General features: G+C 44.9%; 1 protein-coding gene across 1 annotated transcript in view; it reads right to left on the reverse strand.

Moving 5' to 3' along the window:
- LOC110499052 (ras-related protein Rab-26) overlaps window positions 1-25,087 on the reverse strand; it is an 82,405-nt gene that overhangs the window by 10,759 nt on the left and 46,559 nt on the right. Inside the window, exons 4-5 of the mRNA XM_021575884.3 lie at window positions 24,898-24,964; window positions 9,955-10,007 (exon numbers count right to left, since the gene is read on the reverse strand). Of these exons, the coding sequence (XP_021431559.1) occupies window positions 9,955-10,007; window positions 24,898-24,964 (120 nt within the window). The remainder of the gene's footprint in view (window positions 1-9,954; window positions 10,008-24,897; window positions 24,965-25,087) is intronic.

Genomic DNA, 25,087 nt, shown 5'->3' on the forward strand with positions numbered 1-25,087 from the left:
AAGTGATCATCAGCCTCCCTCCACTCCCTCCAGAGGAAGAGGCGTTTCATCTTGTAGATAGAATTATGAAACTAGAGGCAGAGGAGGATGAGCAGAGAGGGAGAAGTCATAATACCCTCTGTCTCTGATTGCGTTGGGTTTGAAGGTGCTGAAAGTTAGCCTGCAAAAAAATGAAGTTACGTGTGTGTGCACATGCTTGTGTGTTTTCGCGTGTGTTGTGTGTGTGTGTGTGCATATGTCAATATTAAAAACACTAACTAATTTCTTTAGCAAACAGAGTAACTTCTAGTTCCTTAGACTCGTAGCTCTCATCGTATCTATAGTAAAGTGACATATTCTGGTCTTTTCAAGCTGCTTTCCTAATGCTTTCTGATCAGGAGAAGACTGGAAAATAAAAGTAATATATCTAATTGCAGACAAACAGCATTGATGATGTTAGCCTTGTCCAAAAGATAAAAACTAAAGCCTAGGTTTTAAATATGGCCTTGATAGGATAGGATCGGTCGAACAAAGTAGACAGTTAATGAGAGGGAGGCCGAGAGGAAAGAGAGGGAGAGAGAGAATGTGAAAGGGGCAAAGTGATGACATAGAGAGAAGGTTATGTTAGAAGGTTGTGTAAAAAAGTGAGAGGAGAGAAAGAGAACGTGGAAAGTGAAAAGAGTGTCAAGAGTGCTGTGTAGTGGTCACGAATGGTTTATTCCCAGCCTTCCCCTGTAAAGGGCTATAGAGAGAATATAATCCCCACCTCTGTCAATCAACAATCAACACAACCTGTGCAGAGCTGTGCTGCACTGAGCCTAACACACACACACCAGCACTAGACTCAACAGCATTACTTCATAAATAACTCCTTCATTGTATGATCATTAACACTGGTTTAAATATGACAGCTTATATGACAGCAGTATCAATAACCAATGCTCAGACTACTTAAGAAATGAAAAGAGAACAATGATCCCCGCAGAGATCCATTTTTCTTGTCTTCTTTCTGTCTCTTCTGCTTGAGCTACATGAATATCTCCCATTATGTTCTCTGTGTATTGGTTCAGTATTGGTATGCAAAGTAGTAGATCTCAAACCGAGCACTTTGAGCACTTCCTGCACTCGATTACTTGATATGCGCCTTTGAGTCAATCTCAAACACTAGTTTGACTGTGCCCTTCAAAAGCTTCTTTATTGAGTGGGCATCCTGTGCCAACTCAGTGCCCTTGGCAGCTTCTTCCCATGAATCTCAGCATGTTACATAATGTACCAAGAACAACACTTTGTTCTCAAAAACATTTCTGAATAAATCAAGAAATCTGTAATTATTGTGTAAGTTTTGCAAAGGAGGACTTACTCGCACAATTTTACCTCTAGCTAAGGAGTTTAGTGCTTGAAGAAGCGGTATTTCTCTCGTTTGATAATGTACACAAAAACATGTCCATTACATTAGCTTGCTAGCTAGCTCTAAAGCGTCTATCATAAAAATGTGTATGTGTAGCAGTGTTCTAGAATATTGGACCATTGGCTTTCATACTTTTCAAATTCTCAGCATAGCTCAAACAATTTATCCAACTATCAACACATTCAAATGAATAGAGGACATGTACCGGAGCCGCGTTGGTTGGGAATTCTGGTGAGGTGCGCATTCGGGCTGTTCTTCCACTGCAGATGGTTTTGCTATTTTGTTTTTACTCGGAGGCTAGTGGCTATGCCACAATGGGACGCCGGGCTATTACGTCTCAGCCACTTCATATGAAAAAAAAGAGAAGCTAACCAGTTAGTGGAACGCCAAATGCAATGTTCCTTCAATAAGCTAGCTAGCTAACGTTAGTTAGCTTAGCTACTGTAGTAACAGTAAATATCACAATGAACAAGCTTTAATGAAGTAGCAACTGCATGTTCTGCACTGCTGTGCTGTGTGCGCAGATGTACCACAATGTTACAATGTAGCGATTGGTGCTTTGGAAACATGCTGAATTAGCCTACGGACGGACTGCTGGAGAACGTCTACAACTTCATCAGCAGCTGTCAAACTATTATAAATAAGTGACAAGCTAAACTATTTATCTGGGCAGTTCCCCAAATCCTTAGCTAGCTTATTAAATTACATCCTTGTGTTTGTCAAGGAAGCAGCAGGCAGTCTACAACAAACTGTGGAGAGGGCATCGTCTCAATGCTCATTTTGATCAAAACACTTGCAGACATCAGCAAGTGTCCACTCAATAAAGGGCTTAGGGTCCAAGTGTTCGGTTTGAGATTCCGCCATAGTCTACATGTATGCTGAGACTGTATAGCTTATCACCTAAAACATTCCCTACTACTTAGGGTATTTTAGGCATTATGAGTTGCTGGTGTCTTTTTCAACTTTCTAATGTAAAGTAAAATATATCCTTACAGAGCAATACAGCAAGTGTATACCACACTAAGCACTACCTATGATCCCACATAGGCTACCACACTAAAGCCTATCTATGCCTTTGGGTACTGCCCCCCTCGGTCTCTCCAATACTCACGCTGTCTAAGAGCAGGTAAGCCACCTTGATACCCAGCTTGTTATGAGCCACTGTTGTGTTTCTTTGGTTTCAGTGCCTGGCTCAGCCTTACATTTTAATAAGAACTGTGTGAATGATGATGATGATGATGTGCATGCAGCAGGGTTAGGTAGGTTACTTTCCAAATGTAATCCGTTACCGTTACTAGTTACCAGTCCAAAATTGTAATCAGTAACGTAACTTTTGGATTACCCAAACTCAGTAAAGTAGTCTAACTACTTTCAGTTACCTTTTACAAAAATGAGTATTACCAATTGAAAGACATCTATTGTAGGATAAATCAATGTTAAGAGTTTACACAGCTGGCCATATATGGATGGTTGTGTAGGCTTCTTCTAACCCATTGCATTTTACTACAGATAATAATACATTTAGGCTATATCTTTACATTAAAAACTGAAGTCTGTCACATTTACAGTCATTCCAATTAATTTAATACCCCATGATCTTTAATAAAAGGACTTGGAAATATAGATTAGCATAATTGTTTTACCTGTAAGGTGCAAATAGGTCAATGAGAGAGCAGCAGTGTGATTCACATCAACACGCTATGTAGGTGATATCCTTATTACCCGTAGGCTACACCACTGTTGTCATCCTTACCCCCAAGCGTTTATTCAAATTGGATAATGTTTGGATGCCGACATCAGTCGCACCATTGGAAGACATAGCTTGGACAGTAGTCTACAAAAGCTTATTCCTGCTCTTTTTCCGCGATCCATCAAACGCATTTGGTATGTCATCATAGTGGTCTCTGACTTGTGGTCAGACTCGCTCAGGCTGAACAAACTTAACCATTAACTTTTTTTCAATCCTGATTTGAATATCATTGAGAAAAAAGAAAGGTGTTAAAATATTTTAAAAAATAAAAAAATCACATACATCCTTTCTGAATTTAAAAATAATCCTAGAAGTAATCATCCAGTTTTTCAGAAGTATCTGATTACAACATTTTTGCTGGTAACATAACGGATTACAGTTACAGCTCTTTTGTAATCAGTTTCTTTGTTGTCAGTTACATGTAGTCCGTTACTCACCAACCCTGGTAAGCAGTGTGTGCGTGTGTGTGTGCGTGTGTGTGGATCACAGCACAGTGAGCAGCATCTGCAGGGCTGATGATATGAGGCAAGACAGTATAAAAATATATAAAGATGTCACGCTCAACTTTACAACCTCTGTGTCATTGGTTTAACATTGCTTTCAACTGAGAATGGTGACTATGTATAACGGGTGAGCATGTAATGTTAGTGGCTGCGGATGCTTTCATGTCTTGTATTCATTTCAAATGAACAATAGATGGCTGTGTATAGTTATTCACAGATTATGAGTGAGGCACCATTTGTTCGATGCAGCATAGTCTGTAAGCCAGCACAAAGGTCACCGCATATAGAGATATCTGAACTATCTGAGATCATAACTGCAACAGAGTGCCATGGTGCTCTAACTCTGGCCATACCTTGATACGTGTTGTTGAAAAGGGATGGGCAGAAAACGGGTTTAACAAAGATAGGGTGGAGAGAGTGGAAGGGAGAGAAAAGCAAATAATGATTGAGAGAGAGAGAGAGAATAAAAGGGGGAGAGAGAGAGAGAGAGAAAGAGAGAGAACAATGGTGAGATCCTGTGTAGAAGATTGAACCTCAGCTCTGAACTACATAAAGGTCCAACAGGGGAGATGGTTGATGTCAGACTGGTATACTGTATCTGTGGTATTTGTACTGAGGGAGAGAGCAGCCAAACTGGAGATTGAAAAAATATTAGATGAAAATAAATTATGCTCCCATATGGTATTTTATGAGATGAATGACATTTGTACCTTTGTCAGGATGACTCCCACCTGTGCAGTCAGTTATTATCAAATGTTAACAATAAACTTTTCATCCTGCTGCTCTGTGGACCATTTCTGCCTACTAATGCTGCTAGACAGAAATAAATACAGAATCCTTGATTGGAATAGGAGCAAGCTGGTTGTGTGTGTGTGTGTTTAATTTGTGTGTGTGTGTGTGTGTGCTTAATTTGTGTGAGTGTGTGTGTGCATTGTTACAATCGTCAATCAGCCTGAAAGAGAAGGAGCAGAGGCAACAAATTACCCAGCAGCCAATAGCAAGCTCAGCTGGGAATTGGTCTCAAATCAGTCTGTTGGGCTAGACTTCCACACTATTGCCCTCAGTCTCCATCTCAGTCTAGACACGCCACAGGGCACAGGTATCACATCAACATCTGAAAAAGAACTATGAACTCAGAAATGATTTACACCTAATTCTAAAACTGTCTTCAACAGTCTGTTTCTCTCTGTCATCTTCTCTCTCTATTCCTCTTCCTTTTACCCCAGTCTTTCTCCTTTCCCCTCTTAATTTTGAGTATAAAATAATATGTGTATCTCTATTGAACCGACCTGTAGCTCTATTAAACCTATCATGAAATTACATGGGTGGGAACCAGTTCAAGCTAGTCTCCCATCTCCCGACAATCTCTCCAAGGCTTCGCTTCAAACCTCTCCATTCAAACTAACAGAGCACTCAAGGCCCTCCACATCTCTATGGAAAACAGAGATAGAGAGAATGAGAGCGGGATGGAAGAATGGAGGGATGGTCTTGCAGAGTGGAGTGCTTGAAAAGAAAAACAGAATGGATGCTGCCAGACAAACCACCTAAGCTTGAGCATCACCACAAGGATATAATGTTGTGAATAGGGTCAAACACAAAGAAGCATGCATGCAGCATGTTCAGGTAACTTCCAAATAAAGGAAACACCAACATAAAGTGTCTTAATAGGCCATTGGGTCAGACAACCTGGACCCAAACCATTTGCATACCGCCCCAACAGATGCACAGATGACGCAATCGCAATTGCACTTCACACATCTCCCACCTGGACAAGATGAGAAATAACTATGTGAGAATTCTGTTCAGAGACTACAGCTCAGTGTTCAACACCATAGTCCCCTCCAAGCTAATCACCAAGCTGGAGACCATGGGATTGAACACCTCCCTCTCTAACTAGATCCTGGACTTCCTGACGGGACGTCCCCAGGTGGTGAGGGTAGGCAACAACACCTCCGCCATGCGGACCCTCAACACGGGGGCCCCTCAAGGGTGTGTGCTTAGTCCCCCTCCTGTACTCCCTGTTTATTCACGACTGTGTTTCCGCACACGACACCAACACACCCATAATCAAGTTTGCTGACGACACAACGGTGGTAGGCCTGATCACCAACGGCCTACAGGGAGGAGGTCAGAGACTTTGCAGCGTGATGCCATGACAATAACCTCTTCCTCAGCGTCAGTAAGACCAAAGTGCTGAGTGTGGACTATAGGACAAAGAAGGGAGAGCATGCTCCCATCCACATCGAAGGGGCTGTAGTGGAGAGGGTCGTTCCTTGGAATCCACATCACTAAGAACTTATATATTTATAATATTTCAGTTTACATTTTAAATAAATTCGCAATTTGCTTTGTCATTATGGGGTATTGTGTGTAGATTGAGGGGGGAAAAACGATTTAATCCATTTTAGAATAAGGCTGTAACGTAACAAAATGTAGAAAAAGTCAAGGGGTCTGAATAATTTCCGAATGCACTGTATAAATCTCTTCTGTATTTTATTCCTATTTTTCTTTTTATTATGCAAGCATTTCACGGTTAATTAAGTCTACACCCATTGTATTCGGCGCATGTGACAAATACAATTTCATTTGGACTTGAATAGCTTGAATAGATTCTAAGAGTGTCTGGACCTCCAGTGCGCCTCCACGGCCCAGTGTATCCGGTGCCTCTGCCAAGGACAAAACAAAGTATGTCTCTCCAGCCTGGTGAGTCCTTTGCCTGTGCCCAGAACTAAGCCTCCTGTATGTCTCCCCAGCCTGGTGAGTCCTGTGCCTGCTCAGAGCCAGAGCCAGGCCTCCTGTGTGTCTCTCCACTCCAGTGATGATCCATGGCACGAAGCCTCCAGTGATGATCCATGGCACGAAGCCTCCAGTGATGATCCATGGCACGAAGCCTCCAGTGATGATCCATGGCAAGAAGCCTCCAGTGATGATCCATGGCATGAAGCCTCCAGTGAGGAGTCATGGCACGAAGCCTCCAGTGAGGAGTCATGGCACGAAGCCTCCAGTGAGGAGTCATGGCACGAAGCCTCCAGCGACGGTCTCCGGTCCGGAGCCTCCAGCGACGGTCCACGGTCCGGAGCCTCCAGCGACGGTCCGGGGCCCGCAACGAGGGTCCACGGTCCGGGGCCTCCAGCGACGGTCTCCGGTCCGGAGCCCGCAACGAGGGTGCCCGGTCCAGGGCCCGGGGTCAGCGACAAGGGTCCCCGCACCAGAGGTGCCACCAAAGTGGGGTGAGCCAGTGGTGGAGCGGGGTCTGCGTCCCACACCTGAGCCGCCACTGCGGATAAATACCCACCCAGACCCTCCCCTATAGGTTCAGGTTTTGCGGCCGGAGTACTCACCTTTGGGGGGGGGGGGGGGGGGGATCACACCCTGACTTTAGAGAGCCTTTTTGTCTTCATTTGGTTTGGTCAGGGTGTGATTTAGGGTGGGCATTCTATGTTTTTGTTTTCTATGATTTTGTATTTCTTTGTTTTGGCCGGGTAGGGTTCTCAATCAGCTGTCTATCGTTGTCTCTGATTGGGAACCATACTTAGGTAGCCCTTTTCCCTCCTTTCAGTGTGGAAAGTTAACTTTGTTTGTGGCACATAGCCCATTAAGCTTCACGGTTGTTTTGTATTGTTTTTGTCGGCGTCATCCTAAATAAAAGGAATATGTACGCTCACCACGCTGCGCTTTGGTCTAGTTCTTTCAATGGCCGTGACAATATCAGTGTGAAGGCTATTGAAGTCATGCCATTAGGCTTCTTACAATGTGGACTGCAAACATGTTCAACATATTTAGAAAAGATGGGATAGGCCTAAATATATTTTGTTTCTGTAAGCACTTTAACAAACTGGGCTATAACGGACTAACATTCGAATTGGAGGTGATGACAACGCAATACATAAAATACTATAAATGCGCAACTTAAAGCAACCACATATTTAGCCATGGAGCACGTTCTAATTAGCCAGTGAGTGGGCAAGCCTCGACACACCTACAACCCAGACCTTTCGCGCCACCGCCAGCTACTGTGTGTAACGGCTGGCTGAAGGACTGGACCAAGGTGCAGCATGGTAAGCGTATATTTTCTCTTTATTAAAAATGATGCCGACAAAACAAAGAACAAAACCAAACCGTGACGCTTTGGGTTATGTGCCCTGAACAAAGTCAAAGTTAACTTCCCACAAAACAGGTGGGGGAAAAGGGTACCTAAGTATGGTTCTCAATCAGAAACAACGATAGACAGCTGTCCCTGATTGAGAACCAGACATAGAAATACAAAACATAGAAAAAAGGACATAGAATGCCCACCCTAGTCACACCCTGGCCTAACCGAAATAGAGAATAAAAAGCCTCTCTATGGCCATGGCGTGACACTGCGCCCATATTTCCAGTTTTGAAAATAGCACAAATATTTCTGACACAACCCCAAACCTATATTTACCATTGCATTAGGTTTGTTAAAATATAGCCACAGTAGTTTATAGTTTGAGTTCAATTGTATTCATAATACACAATCATGATGAACAAAATGTTTAAAAGTCCAAAGCGAAAACTCATTTGAATAGTCCAGGATGACTTCAAAACAGGTCGGTGATCACCCTGGTCATAGTTCCCCTACAGATGTAAGGTCATTTTAGCAATAGAATTATAGTGTGATAAACTACATGGTTTGTTCCTCACTAAGTGCATTCGGTGGTGCTCTCAGAAATGTTTTCACCTTGCATGTGACACAATGGGATGTCTACTCGTTCCTCTCTTACTCCCACACACTTGGCCATACACAAGTACATACATACACAAGCCTTCTTGCTCTTATTTCATTTTAAATTAAAATGAAGACTGTTGAAATGAATTACTCGAATTATGCGCTGTCCACCTCCCGATTGATTGTGCCGAGGCTGACACGTGCCGTTTCAGCACCACAAAGCTATCATGGAAATTACTCAAATCTGGCTTATTGTGAGGTCAATAGCTGATAAAAAGCCTCATCATGGGCAACGAAACATGTTGTTTCATGGTCTTTGGAGAGGGAATATCAAAGGTGCAAGTGTGACGAATATGAGCCCGGAGCCGACGGCGGCAACCCATGTGGGTACTGTGGCATAGTCTAGTGTTTAAAGAAAGTATCAAAACCCTTTGATATGGAAGGCACATAGAAAATGGTACACTTTACACTTTGCATTAATATTTTTGTCCAGTGTATATATAGGAAAACCTGCAAAATAGCTCATGTAAACCAGGGAACAATACACTACGCTCCCCTGTGCCCAATAAAACTCCACACAACCCTCCCCAAAGCAAAAAACGAAGTTACACCACCCTCCCCTATTTTTAACCCCCCCCCCCCCCACACACACACACACACAGTAATTTTCTAACTGTCCCTTACGTGAGTAAGAGCAACTGTGCTGTTGATCAAAATAAGTGAAAGTAAGTGAGAGTATCCACGCTGTCTCTGCTTCCCTAGGGACCTCTACAGTACGTACCCCCTGTTCTACCATGTTTTAGTGATAGGAGAACCAGCTGCAGTTACAGCAGTGGGAACAGGCGGGTCTGCAGCTACGCAACATAACCTCTCTCTTTGATGACTACATGCCATTTAAATAGCCCATGTTTAAACCCCCTGTCGCCAAGACTTCTTGTCCTTTAACGTTAATCAAAAGACTGTAATACGTCTGTGGAGAAGACTGAAGGGGTGAAAAGATGAGGTTACATCAAATGGAGTCGAAATGACCTCAAATTCACAGTCTCGTTGGAGAGCAGCCTGTAAAATCAGAGAGATGTCACCATTTTGTGGCACAGCTGATCTGTTTCACCATTTTGGAAAATAACTACCTGGGATTTACACCTACACACTCCCACCATCATCACCATCACCATCACCATTATAATCATCAGAACCATCTCTGACCTCACCATGAGCTCTATTTCAAAATGGTATATTACAAAACAAGACAGAGCTATTATAATGTTATTCTACACAACTTACTGTAACAGCTTATCAAGTCACCTCAAATCAAACAAATGGAAAGAAATAGAGGGAGAAAGACACCGTGTGGTGGTTAGATGAGGCAGAAATGGAGGGAGGGGGAAGGGATGGAGTAGGTTAGACAGTAATGGAGAAACGGAGGGAGAAAGTGGACATAGATGTCAATGAAAGAGAAATGAAGGAGGTGAAGAGAATGGCGGGATGACACTGGTTAGACTATGCCAGATATATGGAGGTGGGGGGAAGGAGATGGAAAGATGAAGAAAAGAAAAGCCTTTATATAGTGTTAAAAGTTGATGAGCCCCGCAGACAGGACTGACACAGGACTGAGTCTTACCTTGATGTTGTCAAAGGAGGCCTTGTTAGTGACGTCGTAGAGCAAGAGGAGAGCTGTGGAGAGGACACAGACATAGAGCATATCAACAGGCTATCTATGGATGGCTTCCACTAGGATCACTATGATAAGACTCGATAGAAAGTAAAGAGAAAAAAACCCTCAAATGGAAACATGTATTTGTGGACTTTTTAAATTGACCTCTAATATCTGGTGTGATGTCATGAAATGAAAACAGGAAATAGAATAGTGTAGAACTTCCATCTGAGGTTGGAAATTATGAATATAATCACATAATCAGCCGAGACAGAATGATCATGCTTAGACCACAGTGAGCTTGCTATATTCAAAGCCCAGATGGCAGGTACCACAGTGATATAACAATATTCATCAATACATAACAATCATGACATTTCCACCTTTTTGAAGTCAATACAGTATGTACAAATTTAGAAAAATAATATTTTCCTCTTAGCTCATGTAACAGTGACATGACAGCCTGTACATAACATTTGGTGCCAGAAAGTATACCTCACATAAGGGTGTACGGGAAATCACTCCACAGGGACTGGGGACTGAGCTTTTTGATCCAAACCCCTTCTCCAACCTCACGCTCCGCACTTCCTTTTGTCATTTCACACTTTTTTGGGGGGGGGGGGGGGGGGGGGGGGGTGTGTCTCTGAAGGGTGTATAATATGCTGTAATTACCGCATGGCTGGGTAGAATGGAGCTGTAGCCTGCTCTCTCTCTCTCACTGATAACACTGCAAGGATTATTTACACAGGAGAGAGAGGAGAGAAAGAGAGAGAGATGTTCTGTCTACTGGTGTATACAGCCTTGAACAGAACAGGTCTGAATGCAGCCGTCTTTATCAGCCTCTAACAGACGAGTGAGAGGAGAAAAAACACACCTCCTTTCCTCTCCTCTCCTTCACCCTCTCTGACCTCTTCTGTAACAGTGAGAGGTACTGTAGAGATGGAGGTCCCAGTGGCGACTGAGGTAAACTATCACTCAATTCATTTGTGTTTATTCTTCATTTGTATTTTATTCAAAACATCCCTAATTTGTCTGAGAAGAAGGACACCTCTAATGGAGGCCTGAATAAAATAAACAATGCAAAACTATTTGTCTTTGTGTCGCGCGAAGCGGAACCCAAGAGCCCAAGAGCTGACTCAGACGAGGTAACCAAGGAATTTATTGAAACACGGGGGGTTTGAGTGCAGGCCAGGTGAAGCCCGAGCGGGTTGCTGGAAACCAGGTGCGGAGGCTGGAGCGAGAGGTGTGGAGACAGGGTAAGCAGGTTCGGAGGGGAAACGAAGGGAGTGTAGAATCCAGGACAGAGTAGCAGGACTGACGAGAAGTCGGACTGGAGCCAGGGACAGAGCGGGCAGAACTGTAGCGGAGAGGAAAACAGCATCAGGCAAGGGTAAACAGGCACAACATGAACAAACGGCTAGAAGACTAACTGACTGTCTCCGCCCACACACACAGGGAGAGGGAGCGAGCACTGGGGGAGTGGTGGCAGGTCAAGGCAACACCGGATGAGCACTAGAGGGCATGGCAGGAGCAGATGTGACAGTACCCGCTCCACATCCAAAAGCCACCGGACGGTATAGGCGGGATGGTCATTGACGAGCCAAGGGGGTGGAGGAGTTGCTGCAGGAGGAGACAGGGGACTGGAGCAGACAGGTTTAAAATCATGGACACATGGAAGGTTGGGTGGATCTTAATAAGAGAGTTTCAGGTGCACAACAGAGGTTAATGACACGATCAATCGCAAAGGGACCAATGAATCAGGGGGCAAGTTTTCTGGAAGCCACTTTCAAGGGCAAGTCCTTCGAGAGCCATACCCTTTGGTCTGGAGTGTTTCCTGGTGAAGGCACGGTGAAGGACAGAGGACTGAGGGCACTCCTCATGGACTGAGGGCACTGCTACCTCGACCTCCTGGGGTTGATAGCCCAGAGCACACTCAAAGGCTGACATATCTGACCAGGCGTTGATGAGGGTGTTGTGGGCATATTCCACCCAGGGTAGCTGAGCACTTCAGGAGGAAGGGTTAGCCGAAGTCACACAGCGTAGGGCAGTCTCCAGCTCCGGGTTGGCCCATTCGGTCTGGCCATTGGTCTGTCGGTGATATCCAGATGAAAGACTAACTTTAATCCCAAGTGGTGAACAGAAGGATCTCCAAAATTGGGATGTAAATTGGAGTCCCCTGTCTGAAACGATGTCAGTGAGAATGCCATGCAGCCGAAACACATGGGATACCAGCAGGACCGCAGTCTCCCTGGAGGATGGAAGCTTGGAGAGGGGAATGAAGTGAGCCGCTTTGGACAATCTGTCGATAATGGTGGGGATGACTGAGTTACCGTTAGATGGGGGAAGGCCAATGACAAAGTCCAGAGCTATGTGTGACCAGGGGCGACTGGGTATGAGAAGAGGGCGAAGCAGTGGTTTTGGTGGAGGTTTTTTCCAGGCACAGACCAGGCTGAGACGAACTCTAGGATGTCTCTCTCCATGGTCCACCAAAAGCACTGACGCAGGAAGGCGACTGTCTAGTTCATGCCACGGTGACAGGTGAGGTGAGTAGAATGGGCCTACTGAAGAACTTCAGAGCGAACTGAATCTGGAACAAACAGAGCCTTTCTAGGACCATTACCTGGGTCAGGCTGGTTCTACTGAACCTGGCGAATACGGGACTTGATCTCCCAGGAGACAGCGGTAACGATGCAGGTGGATGGCATTCCCGGAACCTGTGTTGTCTGTGGCGAACTGACGGAAGTGGGCGTCAGGCTTGGTATTCTTAGATTCGGGGCGATAAGTGAGTGTGAAGTTGAATCTTCCAAAGAACAATGCCCACCTGGCCTGCCTGGAGTTCAGACGTTTGGCGGTCTGGATGTAGGACAGGTTACGTCCACACAAATGTCATCCACGTAGACAAAAACGAAGCGTCCAATCACATCCCTAAGAATGTCATTAATCAGGCTCTGGAAAACAACAGGGGCGTTAGTGAGACCAAACTGCATGACCAAATACTCAGAGTCCAAGTTGTGTATTGAACGCCATTTTCCACTCGTCCCCCTCTGATGCGGACAAGGTGAAAGGCATTCCGGAGGTTTAGTGAACACCGTGGCACCATGGAGGGGGGCAAAAGCAGGACTGATGAGTGGAAAGGGATACTTGTTCCTAACAGTGATACTATTCAGTCCACGGAAATCTATGCACGGCCTCAGTGACAAAAAAAACCCAGCCCCTAACAGAGAGAAAGAAGGCCTGACATTTCCTGCAGCCTTGGAATCCTGGATGTACCCCTCCAAAGCCTCTTGCTTGGGGCCAGAGAGGTTATACAACTGGCTACAGGGAGAAGAGCTCCAGGTTGGAGGTCAATAGCGCAGTCGTACGGCCGATAAGGCGACAGAGACAGGGTGTGGTACTTGCTGAACACAGGAATTAGATTGTGACACACTGGAGGAACTGATGACAGGCCCGGGGGTTCTGGAATGGACTGGGGCACAGACAAGGCAGGGGGAAGGGCAGAATATAGACAATTAGAGTGACAAAATGTACTCTAAGTGGTGACCCTTCCAGCGGTCCAGTCGATCTGTGGGTTGTGCAGCTTTAACCAAGGATGGCCAAGAACCAGAGGAGAGCAAGGGCAGTCGCTTATGTGAGACTGATCCTTTCCTGGTGATTCCCAGAGAGACGCAGGATGACCGGCACAGTTCTCTCACTGACACGGGTGAGAAGCTGTCCATTGAGTGCATAGGCATCTGGGGTGAATCTGGTAGAACAGTGTCAAGACCCAACTGGGTAACAACACCTCGGTCCAGGAAACTCTCGCCGGCACCCAAGTCGATGAGGGCAGGTAGAGAACAATCCTGGCTTTGCCATACAAGAGTGCTTGGATGGAACGGTTCTTTGAATAAACAGTATATCCCCCACAACAGCCAAGCCACCCCCTTTAACTGGCCGCAGTGAACAAGTGGAGACAAGTGACCAACCTGGCCACAGTATAGGCAGCTCCTAATGCTGACTCGCCGCTGCCTCTCCTCAGGAGAGAGACGGGCCGGTCGAGCCGTGACTGTTCGGGTTCTTCCCTCTCTCTCCGACGGTTGTCAATGTGGATGGCGAGAGAAATGAGCTCCTCGAGTCCATCAGGCTCATCCCTGGACACCAACTCATCCTTGATGGTCTCAGTGAGAGCGCTCTGGAATTCTCCCTGAAGGACCTCCTCATTCCAGCCGATCTCAACGGTGAAGGTGTGAAACTCGATCTCCATCTCAGCGACACTATGGGAGCTGAAATCTTGGCCCGGTTGCTAGCATCAGCATGGTGCTACTGCTTGTATATCAGCGAACATTTAAACAAAAAGGCTCTGCAAGCTCTCCAAGCTCGGGGACCGGAAACGAAATGCGCACGGAGCAGAGGAGGCGAACTAGGGGCTGGTTGTGAGCTCCGAGCTAAGGTTCAGCCCTGTAGGTCAAACAGGCTCCGTGAAAACTCCTTGATGTGCTCCAGAAGGGTTTTCAGGGCTTGGTCATGTTGCTCGAGCAGGGTGCCTTCACAGGCAAGAGTTTGGCGGAGAGGATCTGAGTCTGCTGGGTTCATGTCTTTGGCCAGATGTACTGTCACATGGAACAGGTGAACCCAAGAGCAGACTCAGACGAGGAGACTGAGATGAGGTAACCAAGGTATTTTTTGAAACACGGGGGAAGATTGAGCCAGGTGAAGCTCGGGCGGGTTGCTTAAAACCAGGTACGGAGGCTGAGGCTGGAGTGAGAGGTGTGGGGACAGAGTAAGCAGGTCCGGAAGGGAATCCAAGGGAGCGTAGAGTGGGGAATCCAGGACAGAGTAGCAAGACTGACGAGAAGTCGGACTGGAGACAGGGACCAGAGTCAGAACTGTAGCGGACAGGAAAACAGCATCAGGCAAGGGAAACCAAGCACAACATGAACATACGGCTAGAAACATGGACTGACTGGGCAGAGATTACGATCTGGCAGTGTGGAAGTGGCAGGACGGAGTATTTGTAGAGGTATTGATTATGGAACAGGTTGCAGCTGGTGGGGATCTGCTCTGACTCAGCACACCTGTCTCCGCCCACACAATCACACACAGAGATCGGAAGAGAGTAATGGGGGAGTGGCGGCAGGTCAAGGAGACACCGGATGAGCACTAGAGGGCGTGGCAGATGTGGCACTTTGTTCCATGGCAATCTTTTCTTTCTCTCTCTCTCCAGCATATTAAGAAGAGGGAGAGAGAGAGAGAGAGAGAGAGAGAGACCTCCTTTCCTCCACCCTCTCCGAACAAATTATCTCTCCTGTAACAGTGAGAGATGAAGGTGGTGATTGAGTTAAATTGTTGCTCCCAGGGGTTCCCAGTCACCGACATCGGAGACTTGGAACTCAATATATTTAAATAATGGGTCATTTTTCTAAGGGAGTGACTCAAGATGCATTAAGGAAATGGCCAACAATGGCAGGTGGTGTTCAAATAGTTATCCTTTGTACAACACACACAGCTAATCTAAAATACCCACAAACAACACCGTATAACCATTAAAACGTCCAAGGAAAAAAACATCAGACAAACATCCTGTAGCCCAATGCATCAACCCAGTGTAAAACACCTGTCAGCTGCTAGCCATTGAGAATAGACGGATGCTATGCGCTTGACAGTGACAGCTGTTTGCCCATTTCTCTGTTGCTTAAGGGGGGACTAGGGCTAGATGACAGTGATAAAGGGTGTGTGAATGGATGCCAGGATCCAGAAAACAGACAGTGAAACAGGCAGAGAATGCTGCCTTCTGACTGTCTGTGTATTTGTCTGTCTGTCTGTCTGTCTGTCTGTCTGTCTGTCTGTCTGTCTGTCTGTCTGGATCTATATCTGAAAAGTGCTGAGTCACAACCACCCACATGTACAGTATATCAACAGTTAATCCTCATCATCATCATTTCACAATGGAAACATCATCCTTTGATCAGAAAACAATACCCCCCCCCCCCCCATTCTGATAACTGTTACCAGTTCTTTTGGATTATTAGTCAAATCAGACTAAGAAATTACATAAAGTATAATGTGCATTAGAAATGTGCACCTTAAAATACATGGGATATCCCATCACTTCAATATGTACAGTGCCTTCAGGAAGTATTCACACCGCTGACTTATTCCACAAAATGTTTGTTGTGTTACAGCCTGAATTAAAAATGGATTTAATAGATGATCTTTCTCACCTAGTATTCAACCCCCGAGTCAATACATTATAGAAGTACCTTTGGAAGCAATTACAGCTGTACCTTTGGAAGCAATTACAGCTGTGAGTCTTTCTGGATAAGTCTCTGAGCTTTCCACACTTGGATTGTTCAACATTTTCCCATGTATTATTTTCTAAATTCTTCAAGCTCTGTCGAATTGGTTGTTGATCATTGCTAGACAACTATTTTCAGGTCTTGACATAGATTTTCCAGTAGATAGATTTTCAAGTCGAAAATGTAACTCGGCCACTCAGGATTATTCACTGTCTTCTCGGTAAGCAACTCCAGTGTATATTTGTACTTGTGTTTTAGGTTATTGTCCATCTGAAAGGTGATTTTATCTCACAGTGTCTGGTGGAAAGCAGACAAACCAGGTTTTCCTCTAGAATTTTGCCTGTGCTTAGCTCCATTCCGTAAATTGTTTTATTTTGAAAAACTCCCAAGTCCTTAACAATTACAAGCATACCCATAACATGTTGCAGTCACCACCATGCTTGAAAATATGGAGAGTGGTACTCAGTAATGTGTTGTATTGGATTTGCCCCAAACATTACACTTTGTATTCAGGACAAAAAGTTAATTGCTTTGCCACATTTTTGTTAAACACTATTATTGCACACATTTTTACTCCTGAAGTTATTTAGGCTTGACTTTACAAAGGGGTTGAGTACTTATTGACTCAAGACATTTCAGCTTTTCAAACATAATTCCATGTTGATATCATGGGGAATTGTTTGTAGGCTAGTGACAAAAATTCTCAATTGGAGAGAGAGAGAAAGTGAGAGAGAATGTAAGAAAGACAGTGAGAGAGAGAAAAAGAGAGAGCGAGAAACTGAGTGAAAATGAGAGACAGAAGGGGGAGGAAGGGTAGTAGACGAGGATACTCTGCTACAGGTGTTGAGAAATGTGAGAAAACCTCCTCCACATATTTCCAATAGCCCTTCACCCAGTGACCTGAACATCCTGGTTAACCTCTAAAAGTCTAAGCAGTTGGGGGGAGTGGGCTTCTACTAAGCTAACATATGGAATTGTTTTAAGATGGTCATATCATTAATCATTTAGCTATTTGATTTTGAATTTTAGGACCCCTTTAGGTATCAAAATATATATTTTAAAATGATTTGGTCAAATATTGAATTTGGCCATAGAAACAAATTAAATAACACACTCATAAATGGCAAAAACAACAAACAGTCTCCCCAAAAAATCATAAGGAATAACATTTTGAAGTGTCTGTCCTATATCTAGCTCGGGAAATATTTTTGTTTTTATGAACACATATTTAATCCCTTATTTTTGTTGGTTCAAAACTACCTCCATACTTCCATTCATTTGTATGGGTTACAATCAGATGAGTCTGTGACACTTGTGGGGGTCGTAGAGCAAAACACCATCTTTTCGTAAGAGTCTCTCCTTTCCAAAGTCAAATCAAAATCAAATGTACTTGTCACATACACATGGTTAGCAGATGTTAATGCGAGCGTAGCGAAATGCTTGTGCTTCTAGTTCCGACAATGCAGTAATAACCAACGAGTAATCTAACCTAACAATTCCAAAACTACTACCTTATACACACAAGTGTAAAGGGATAAAGAATATGTACATAAAGATATATGAATGAGTGATGGTACAGAACGGCATAGGCAAGATGCAGTAGATGGTATCGAGTACAGTATATACAGTGCCTTGCGAAGGTATTCGGCCCCCTTGAACTTTGAGACCTTTTGCCACATTTCAGGCTTCAAACATAAAGATATAAAACTGTATTTTTTTGTGAAGAATCAACAACAAGTGGGACACAATCATGAAGTGGAACGCCATTTATTGGATATTTCAAACTTTTTTAACAAATCAAAAACAAATCAAAATTATTCAGCCCCTTTACTTTCAGTGCAGCAAACTCTCTCCAGAAGTTCAGTGAGGATCTCTGAATGATCCAATGTTGACCTAAATGACTAATGATGATAAATACAATCCACCTGTGTGTAATCAAGTCTCCGTATAAATGCACCTGCACTGTGATTGTCTCAGAGGTCCGTTAAAAGCGCAGAGAGCATCATGAAGAACAAGGAACACACCAGGCAGGTCCGAGATACTGTTGTGAAGAAGTTTAAAGCCGGATTTGGATACAAAAATATTTCCCAAGCTTTAAACATCCCAAGGAGCACTGTGCAAGCGATAATATTGAAATGGAAGGAGTATCAGACCACTGCAAATCTACCAAGACCTGGCCGTCCCTCTAAACTTTCAGCTCATACAAGGAGAAGACTGATCAGAGATGCAGCCAAGAGGCCCATGATCACTCTGGATATACTGCAGAGATCTATAGCTGAGGTGGGAGACTCTGTCCATAGGACAACAATCAGTCGTATATTGCACAAATCTGGCCTTTATGGAAGAGTGGCAAGAAGAAAGCCATTTCTTAAAGATATCCATAAAAAGTGCCGTTTAAAGTTTGCCACAAGCCACCTGGGAGACACACCAAACATATGGAAGAAGGTGCTCTGGTCAGATGAAACCAAAATTGAACTTTTTGGCAACAATGCAAAACGTTATGTTTGGCGTAAAAGCAACACAGCTGAACACACCATCCCCACTGTCAAACATGGTGGTGGCAGCATCATGGTTTGGGCCTGCTTTTCTTCAGCAGGGACAGGGAAGATGGTTAAAATTGATGGGAAGATGGATGGAGCCAAATACAGGACCATTCTGGAAGAAAACCTGATGGAGTCTGCAAAAGACCTGAGACTGGGACGGAGATTTGTCTTCCAACAAGACAATGATCCAAAACATAAAGCAAAATCTACAATGGAATGGTTCAAAAATAAACATATCCAGATGTTAGAATGGCCAAGTCAAAGTCCAGACCTGAATCCAATCGAGTGCAAAACTGATAGAGACATACCCCAAGCGACTTACAGCTGTAATCGCAGCAAAAGGTGGCGCTACAAAGTATTAACTTAAGGGGGCTGAATAATTTTGCACGGCCAATTTTTCAGTTTTTGATTTGTTAAAAAAGTTTGAAATATCAAATAAATGTCGTTCCACTTCATGATTGTGTCCCACTTGTTGATTCTTCACAAAAAAATACAGTTTTATCTTTATGTTTGAAGCCTGAAATGTGGCAAAAGGTCGCAAAGTTCAAGGGGGCCGAATACTTTCGCAAGGCACTGTACCTATGAGATGAGTAATGTAGGGTATGTAAACAATATATTAAGCAGCATTGTTTAAAGTGGCTAGTGATATATTTTACATCAATTCCCATTATTAAAGTGGCTGGAGTTGAGTCAGTGTGTTGGCAGCTGCCACTCAATGTTAGTGGTGGCTGTTTAACAGTCTGATGGCCTTGAGATAGAAGCTGTTTTTCAGTCTCTCGGTCCCAGCTTTGATGCACCTGTACTGACCTCGCCTTCTGGATGATAACGGGGTGAACAGGCAGTGGCTCGGGTGGTTGTTGTCCTTGATGGTCTTCATGGCCTTCCTGTGACATCGGGTGGTGTAGGTGTCCTGGAGGGCAGGTAGTTTGCCCCCGGTGATACGTTGTGCAGACCTCATTACCCTCTGGAGAGCCTTACGGTTGTGGCCGGAGCAGTTGCCGTACCAGCCGGTGATACAGCCCGACAGGATGCTCTCGATTGTGCATCTGTAGAGGTTTGTGAGTGTTTTTGGTGACAAGCCAAAATTCTTCAGCTTCCTGAGGTTGAAGAGGCGCTGCTGCGCCTTCTTCACGATGCTGTCTGTGTGGGTGGACCAATTCAGTTCGTCTGTGATGTGTACGCCGAGGAACTTAAAACTTACTACCCTCTCCACTACTGTCCCATCGATGTGGATAGGGGGGTGCTCCCTCTGCTGTTTCCTGAAGTCCACAATCATCTCCTTAGTTTTGTTGACGTTGAGTGTGAGGTTATTTTCCTGACACCACACTCCGAGGGCCCTCACCTCCTCCCTGTAGGCCGTCTCGTCGTTGTTGGTAATCAAGCCTACCACTGTAGTGTCGGCCGCAAACTTGATGATTGAGTTGGAGGCGTGCGTGGCCACGCAGTAGTGGGTGAACAGGGAGTACGGGAGTGGGCTCAGAATGCACCCTTGTGGGGCCCCAATGTTGAGGATCAGCGGGGTGGAGATGTTGTTACCTACCCTCACCACCTGGGGGCTGCCCGACAGGAAGTCCAGTACCCAGTTGCACAGGGCGGGGTCGAGACCCAGGGTCTCGAGCTTGATGACGAGTTTGGAGGGTACTATAGTGTTAAATGCTGATTTGTAGTTGATGAACAGTATTCTCACATAGGTATTCCTCTTGTCCAAATGGGTTAGGGCAGTGTGGTTGAGATTGCATCGCCTGTGGACCTATTTGGGCGGTAAGCAAATTGGAGTGGGTCTAGGGTGTCAGGTAGGGTGGAGGTGATAAGGTCCTTGACTAGTCTCTCAAAGCACTTCATGATGATGGAAGTGAGTGCTACTGGACGGTAGTCATTTAGCTCAGTTACCTTAGCTTTCTTGGGAACAGGAACAATGGTGGGCCTGCAGCCTTGCGAGGGTTAACACGTTTAAATGTTTTACACACGTCAGCTGCAGTGAAGGAGAGTCCGCATGTTTTGTTTGCTGGCCGTGTCAGTATTGTCTTCAAAGCGGGCAAAAAAGTTATTTAGTCTGCCTGGAAGCAAGACATCCTGGTCCGTGACGGGGCTGGTTTTCTTTTTGTAATCCGTGATTGACTGTAGACCCTGCCACATACCTCTTGTGTCTGAGCCGTTGAATTGCGACTCTACTTTGTCTCTATACTGACGCTTAGCTTGTTTGATTGCCTTGCGGAGGGAATAGTTACACTGTTTGTATTCGGTCATGTTTCCGGTCACCTTGCCCTGATTAAAAACAGTGGTTCGCGCTTTCAGTTTCACGCAAATGCTGCCATCAATCTACAGTTTCTGGTTTGGGAATGTTTTAATCGTTGCTATGGGAATGACATATTCAATGCACGTTCTAATGAACTCGCACACCGAATCAGCGTATTCGTCAATGTTGTTGTTCGCCACAATGCGGAACATATTCCAGTCCACGTGATGGAAGCAGTCTTGGAGCGTGGAATCAGATTGGTCGGACCAGCGTTGAACAGACCTCAGCGCGGGAGCTTCTTGTTTTTGCTTCTGTCTGTAGGCAGGGAGCAACAAAATGGAGTCGTGGTCAGCTTTTCCGAAAGGGGGGCGGGGGAGGGCCTTATATGCGTTGTGGAAGTTAGAATAGCAATCATCCAAGGTTTTACCAGCCCTGGTGGGGTCCTATTAGTGTGTATCCCAAACGGTTCGGACCCTACAGACAGAAGTTCAGCTGTTCGGACTTCAGATGAATCCTGTGACACCTGTGGGGGTCATAGAGCATCGTGTTCATAAGAGTCTCATCTTTCCATAGAGTGGTCATATTAGTTTGTAGGACGCTACAGAGATTTTCGTGAGAAGGCCGATTTTTGGGACATCGCATGGTCTGACAAACATTGCTGTAGCTCAGCCGCCTTCCACCGCAGATGCTGATCTCTCTAGCTTAAACTGGCCGATTTTACGGGGATTCTTTTTTTATGTTACTTAGACTCTTAATTAATATGCAGCCTGTAGAGATGAGTTTGATGGATTACACTCTCAATGTTCCACCTGTCACCCACTAAGTAATTCCCTTCGTGCTTGGTTTTTATTTTCCTACATTTCTCTCCTCTCTCCATCTCAATCTCGTTCTTCCTTTCCCTCCACGTATTTCCCTGTCCTTCCTGTTTTCATATATTCCCCCTTCAATTTCTCTCTCCTCCTGCTGTTCCTCTCTCCTCCAACTCTCAACTCCTCCTCCCTCTGTTTCTCTCTCCTTCTTCCATCTCTCAACGCCATTTCTCTCTGCTTCCCCTGTTTCCCTCTCCTCAATCTGCCTCTCTCTCCTCCTCCCTTGCACCTGGTCCCCCTGAGATATGAGATATTTATCCCGGGGCTGCTGTTGAGCAGGATGCATCGGCAGCCATTAGGGAGGAGAGGAGTGGAGCAACTAAAGATGATGGAAAGAATGAGAAAACAAGCCAGAGGAGGTGAGGAGGAGGGCACTGACAGTGCTTAGACTGCTGAAAACTGCACCAACAGTGCTGAGAGCACTCCAAACTGAACCGACAGTGCTGAGAGCACTCCAAACTGCACCGACAGTGCTGAGAGCACCCCAAACTGAACCAACAGTGCTGAGAGCACTCCAAACTGTGATACTCCAAATCAGCCCATTCCATTTTATATCTTTATCTCTAACAATCACTCACTCATTTGTTCTTTATTCTTAATTTGTATTTTATTGAAAACATCACTCATTTGTCTGAGAAGAAAAACAACTCTAATGGTGGGCTGAATAAAATGAACAACAATGCTGAACTATGTTTCTTTGTTCCATGACAATCCTCTCTTCCTGTTACTTTTTTATTCTCTATCCCTGTGTGTGCCAAGCCTTCCATCAAGCCCCACATCAAGCCCCACTGCCACAGTTTGGCTGACATTAGTGACACAAGCAGGTATCTGCAAGCCGTAATTCACACCTTGCTCACAGACCACTCTATTTGTTACGGTGCGTGAATGAGGACCCAAAAGCGAATTAACGTAAACAGAGCTTCTTTAATAACAAAACAAAACGTAGGCTCAGATGGACCGGCAGGTTCCGACAGGACAGGACAAGGTTGCAGCAAACATGACGATAGTCTGGTTCAGGCATGAACAACACAAACAAGAATCCGACAAAGACAGGAGCAGAAACAGAGAGAGATATAGAGGACTAATCAGAGGGAAAAAGGGAACAGGTGGGAAAAGGGGTGACGAGGTAGTTAGGAGGAGACAAGGCACAGCTGGGGAAAAGAGGGGGAGAAAAGGTAACCTAACAACGACCAGCAGAGGGAGACAGGGTGAAGGGAAAGGACAGAAACAAGACACAACATGACAGTACATGACACTATTCCTCCAGTGCCACTCTGAAGTGAAATGATAAAAGTTGTATTCCTCAGCAAGCACTGACAAACAGAGACTAACAGCAGGTCTCCTAGCACTAGTACTCAGGGCAAATGAAACGGCCAAAAAAAATTGTCACGTCCTGCTCCTTCCCTGACTTTTCTTCAATAACATTGCTCACTTGTCAGAATTTTCAAATCACAAACAGAAAGGTATTTACAGGCTGTCTACCTGTTTTTTAAAGAGCTAACTTAAGGGGCCAAGACAAAAATATACTGTTAAATTAAACATGCCAATGTGTGTCTATGATGTCTATAAAGAATCTTGGAGTTGGTGATAGACTGACCACCAGGTCTAGACAGAATATGCCTATATAATAACCTCCATATTGGTAAAGGGGTGATTTCCAAATCAACACATTTAAAATAATCTATTAATTTCAATGGTCAAGCCACTTGGTTGGAAGACCCCCCCCCCCCCCCCCCCGTAGGCTAACAAGTACAGGGTCATTTCTGATTCCATGCTTATGTCTTTGCGTGCAGTTTGAATGAAGTCAAAGGTAGTTTTGCGAGCAAACTAGCATTCCTATAGACTTCCTGTCATTGCACTAACGCCAGTCAGCAACTTCCTTCAAACTGCATGCAGAGACATGCAAATGGAATCCATGAGTTCATCTGACTATGAATAATAAGAAGAAGAGCTTAATTGTCAACATCTCACTCTATCCATTTTAATGCATGTCTCGGAAGAAATATATGCAGTACAAAGAAAGCAATTCCATCATATTTTTGCGGAGTAGTGGCACACTGCTACTAACTGAATATAGGGGAATCACTGACACACACAAACCTACACACTTTTTACAATCTACTTCTACTCTACATCTGCAGGACACTTGACTACCAATACAACACAGCTTAACTGTATAGACACAACAATCAAGCCTCTTCTCAAATAGGAGAACGTTTACTTCACTGATCCTCACACAATCAAGCCTCTTCTCAAGTAGTCGCATGTTTACTTCATTGATCCTTGACATGACTAATGAGCGCACCAATTTCCCAAACTGAACTCTTCTCCCCTCCAGCTTGAAAACAAGGCATGTCTTTGAGTCTCATTACAGTGGTGTAACAGAGTGGAGCCCAGCTCACCATCTCCACATCAGCAGGCCTCACAGCAGGCAGAGGAGAAACTGTCAGCAATCTGCTTATAGATTAGTCGTTTATTTATGTATGTGTGTCTGTCTGTCTGTCTGTGTAAGCCCGGTGTGGCGTGATTAACTGTGATTTCCTCTATCACTGTGCATCTTCCTGTTTGTGTGCATTCTCCCACACCTGATCAGGATGGCCTACAGCATCACATCTGTCTGGGCCTGACGGACCTGCTCCCGAAATAGCACGCCTGCATGGACACACAGACAACTAGTGTTCTGTCTCCCGCTGTGTGAGAGGCAGGCTAATCAGCCCACCCAATGGTTAGCTTCTATCCCGCGGTGCCCAGGACACCCGCAGAGGAGAACCAGAGCAATATAAATCCTCATACACAAACACACACACACACACGCAAACACACACACACACACACATATGCAAACACACACACACACACTTAAATATGAGTCACACACACAGCTTGATGAACAACCATCAGGCAATGTCTACCAGCGGAGGAGGAGATGAATGGCAGACAGGATATTGTATGGTTCTTTTTAAACACACACACACACACACACAGCTTACCATGAGCGTCACGGTAGTAGGCGTGTGTGACGCTGCGGAACCTTTCTTGCCCAGCAGTGTCCCAGATCTGAAGAGGAGGACATATGACATCATCATTATCCCACTCTATAAAGACTGTTCTTACTCGTCAAGGGGCCTACAGCAGCTCAATTAATGAACTGGTCAAAACTGAGGATATGAATCACGTGGA

This window comes from Oncorhynchus mykiss, chromosome 20, assembly GCF_057628025.1.
Source record: "Oncorhynchus mykiss isolate SJ-2025 chromosome 20, ASM5762802v1, whole genome shotgun sequence".
Lineage (NCBI taxonomy): Eukaryota > Metazoa > Chordata > Actinopteri > Salmoniformes > Salmonidae > Oncorhynchus > Oncorhynchus mykiss.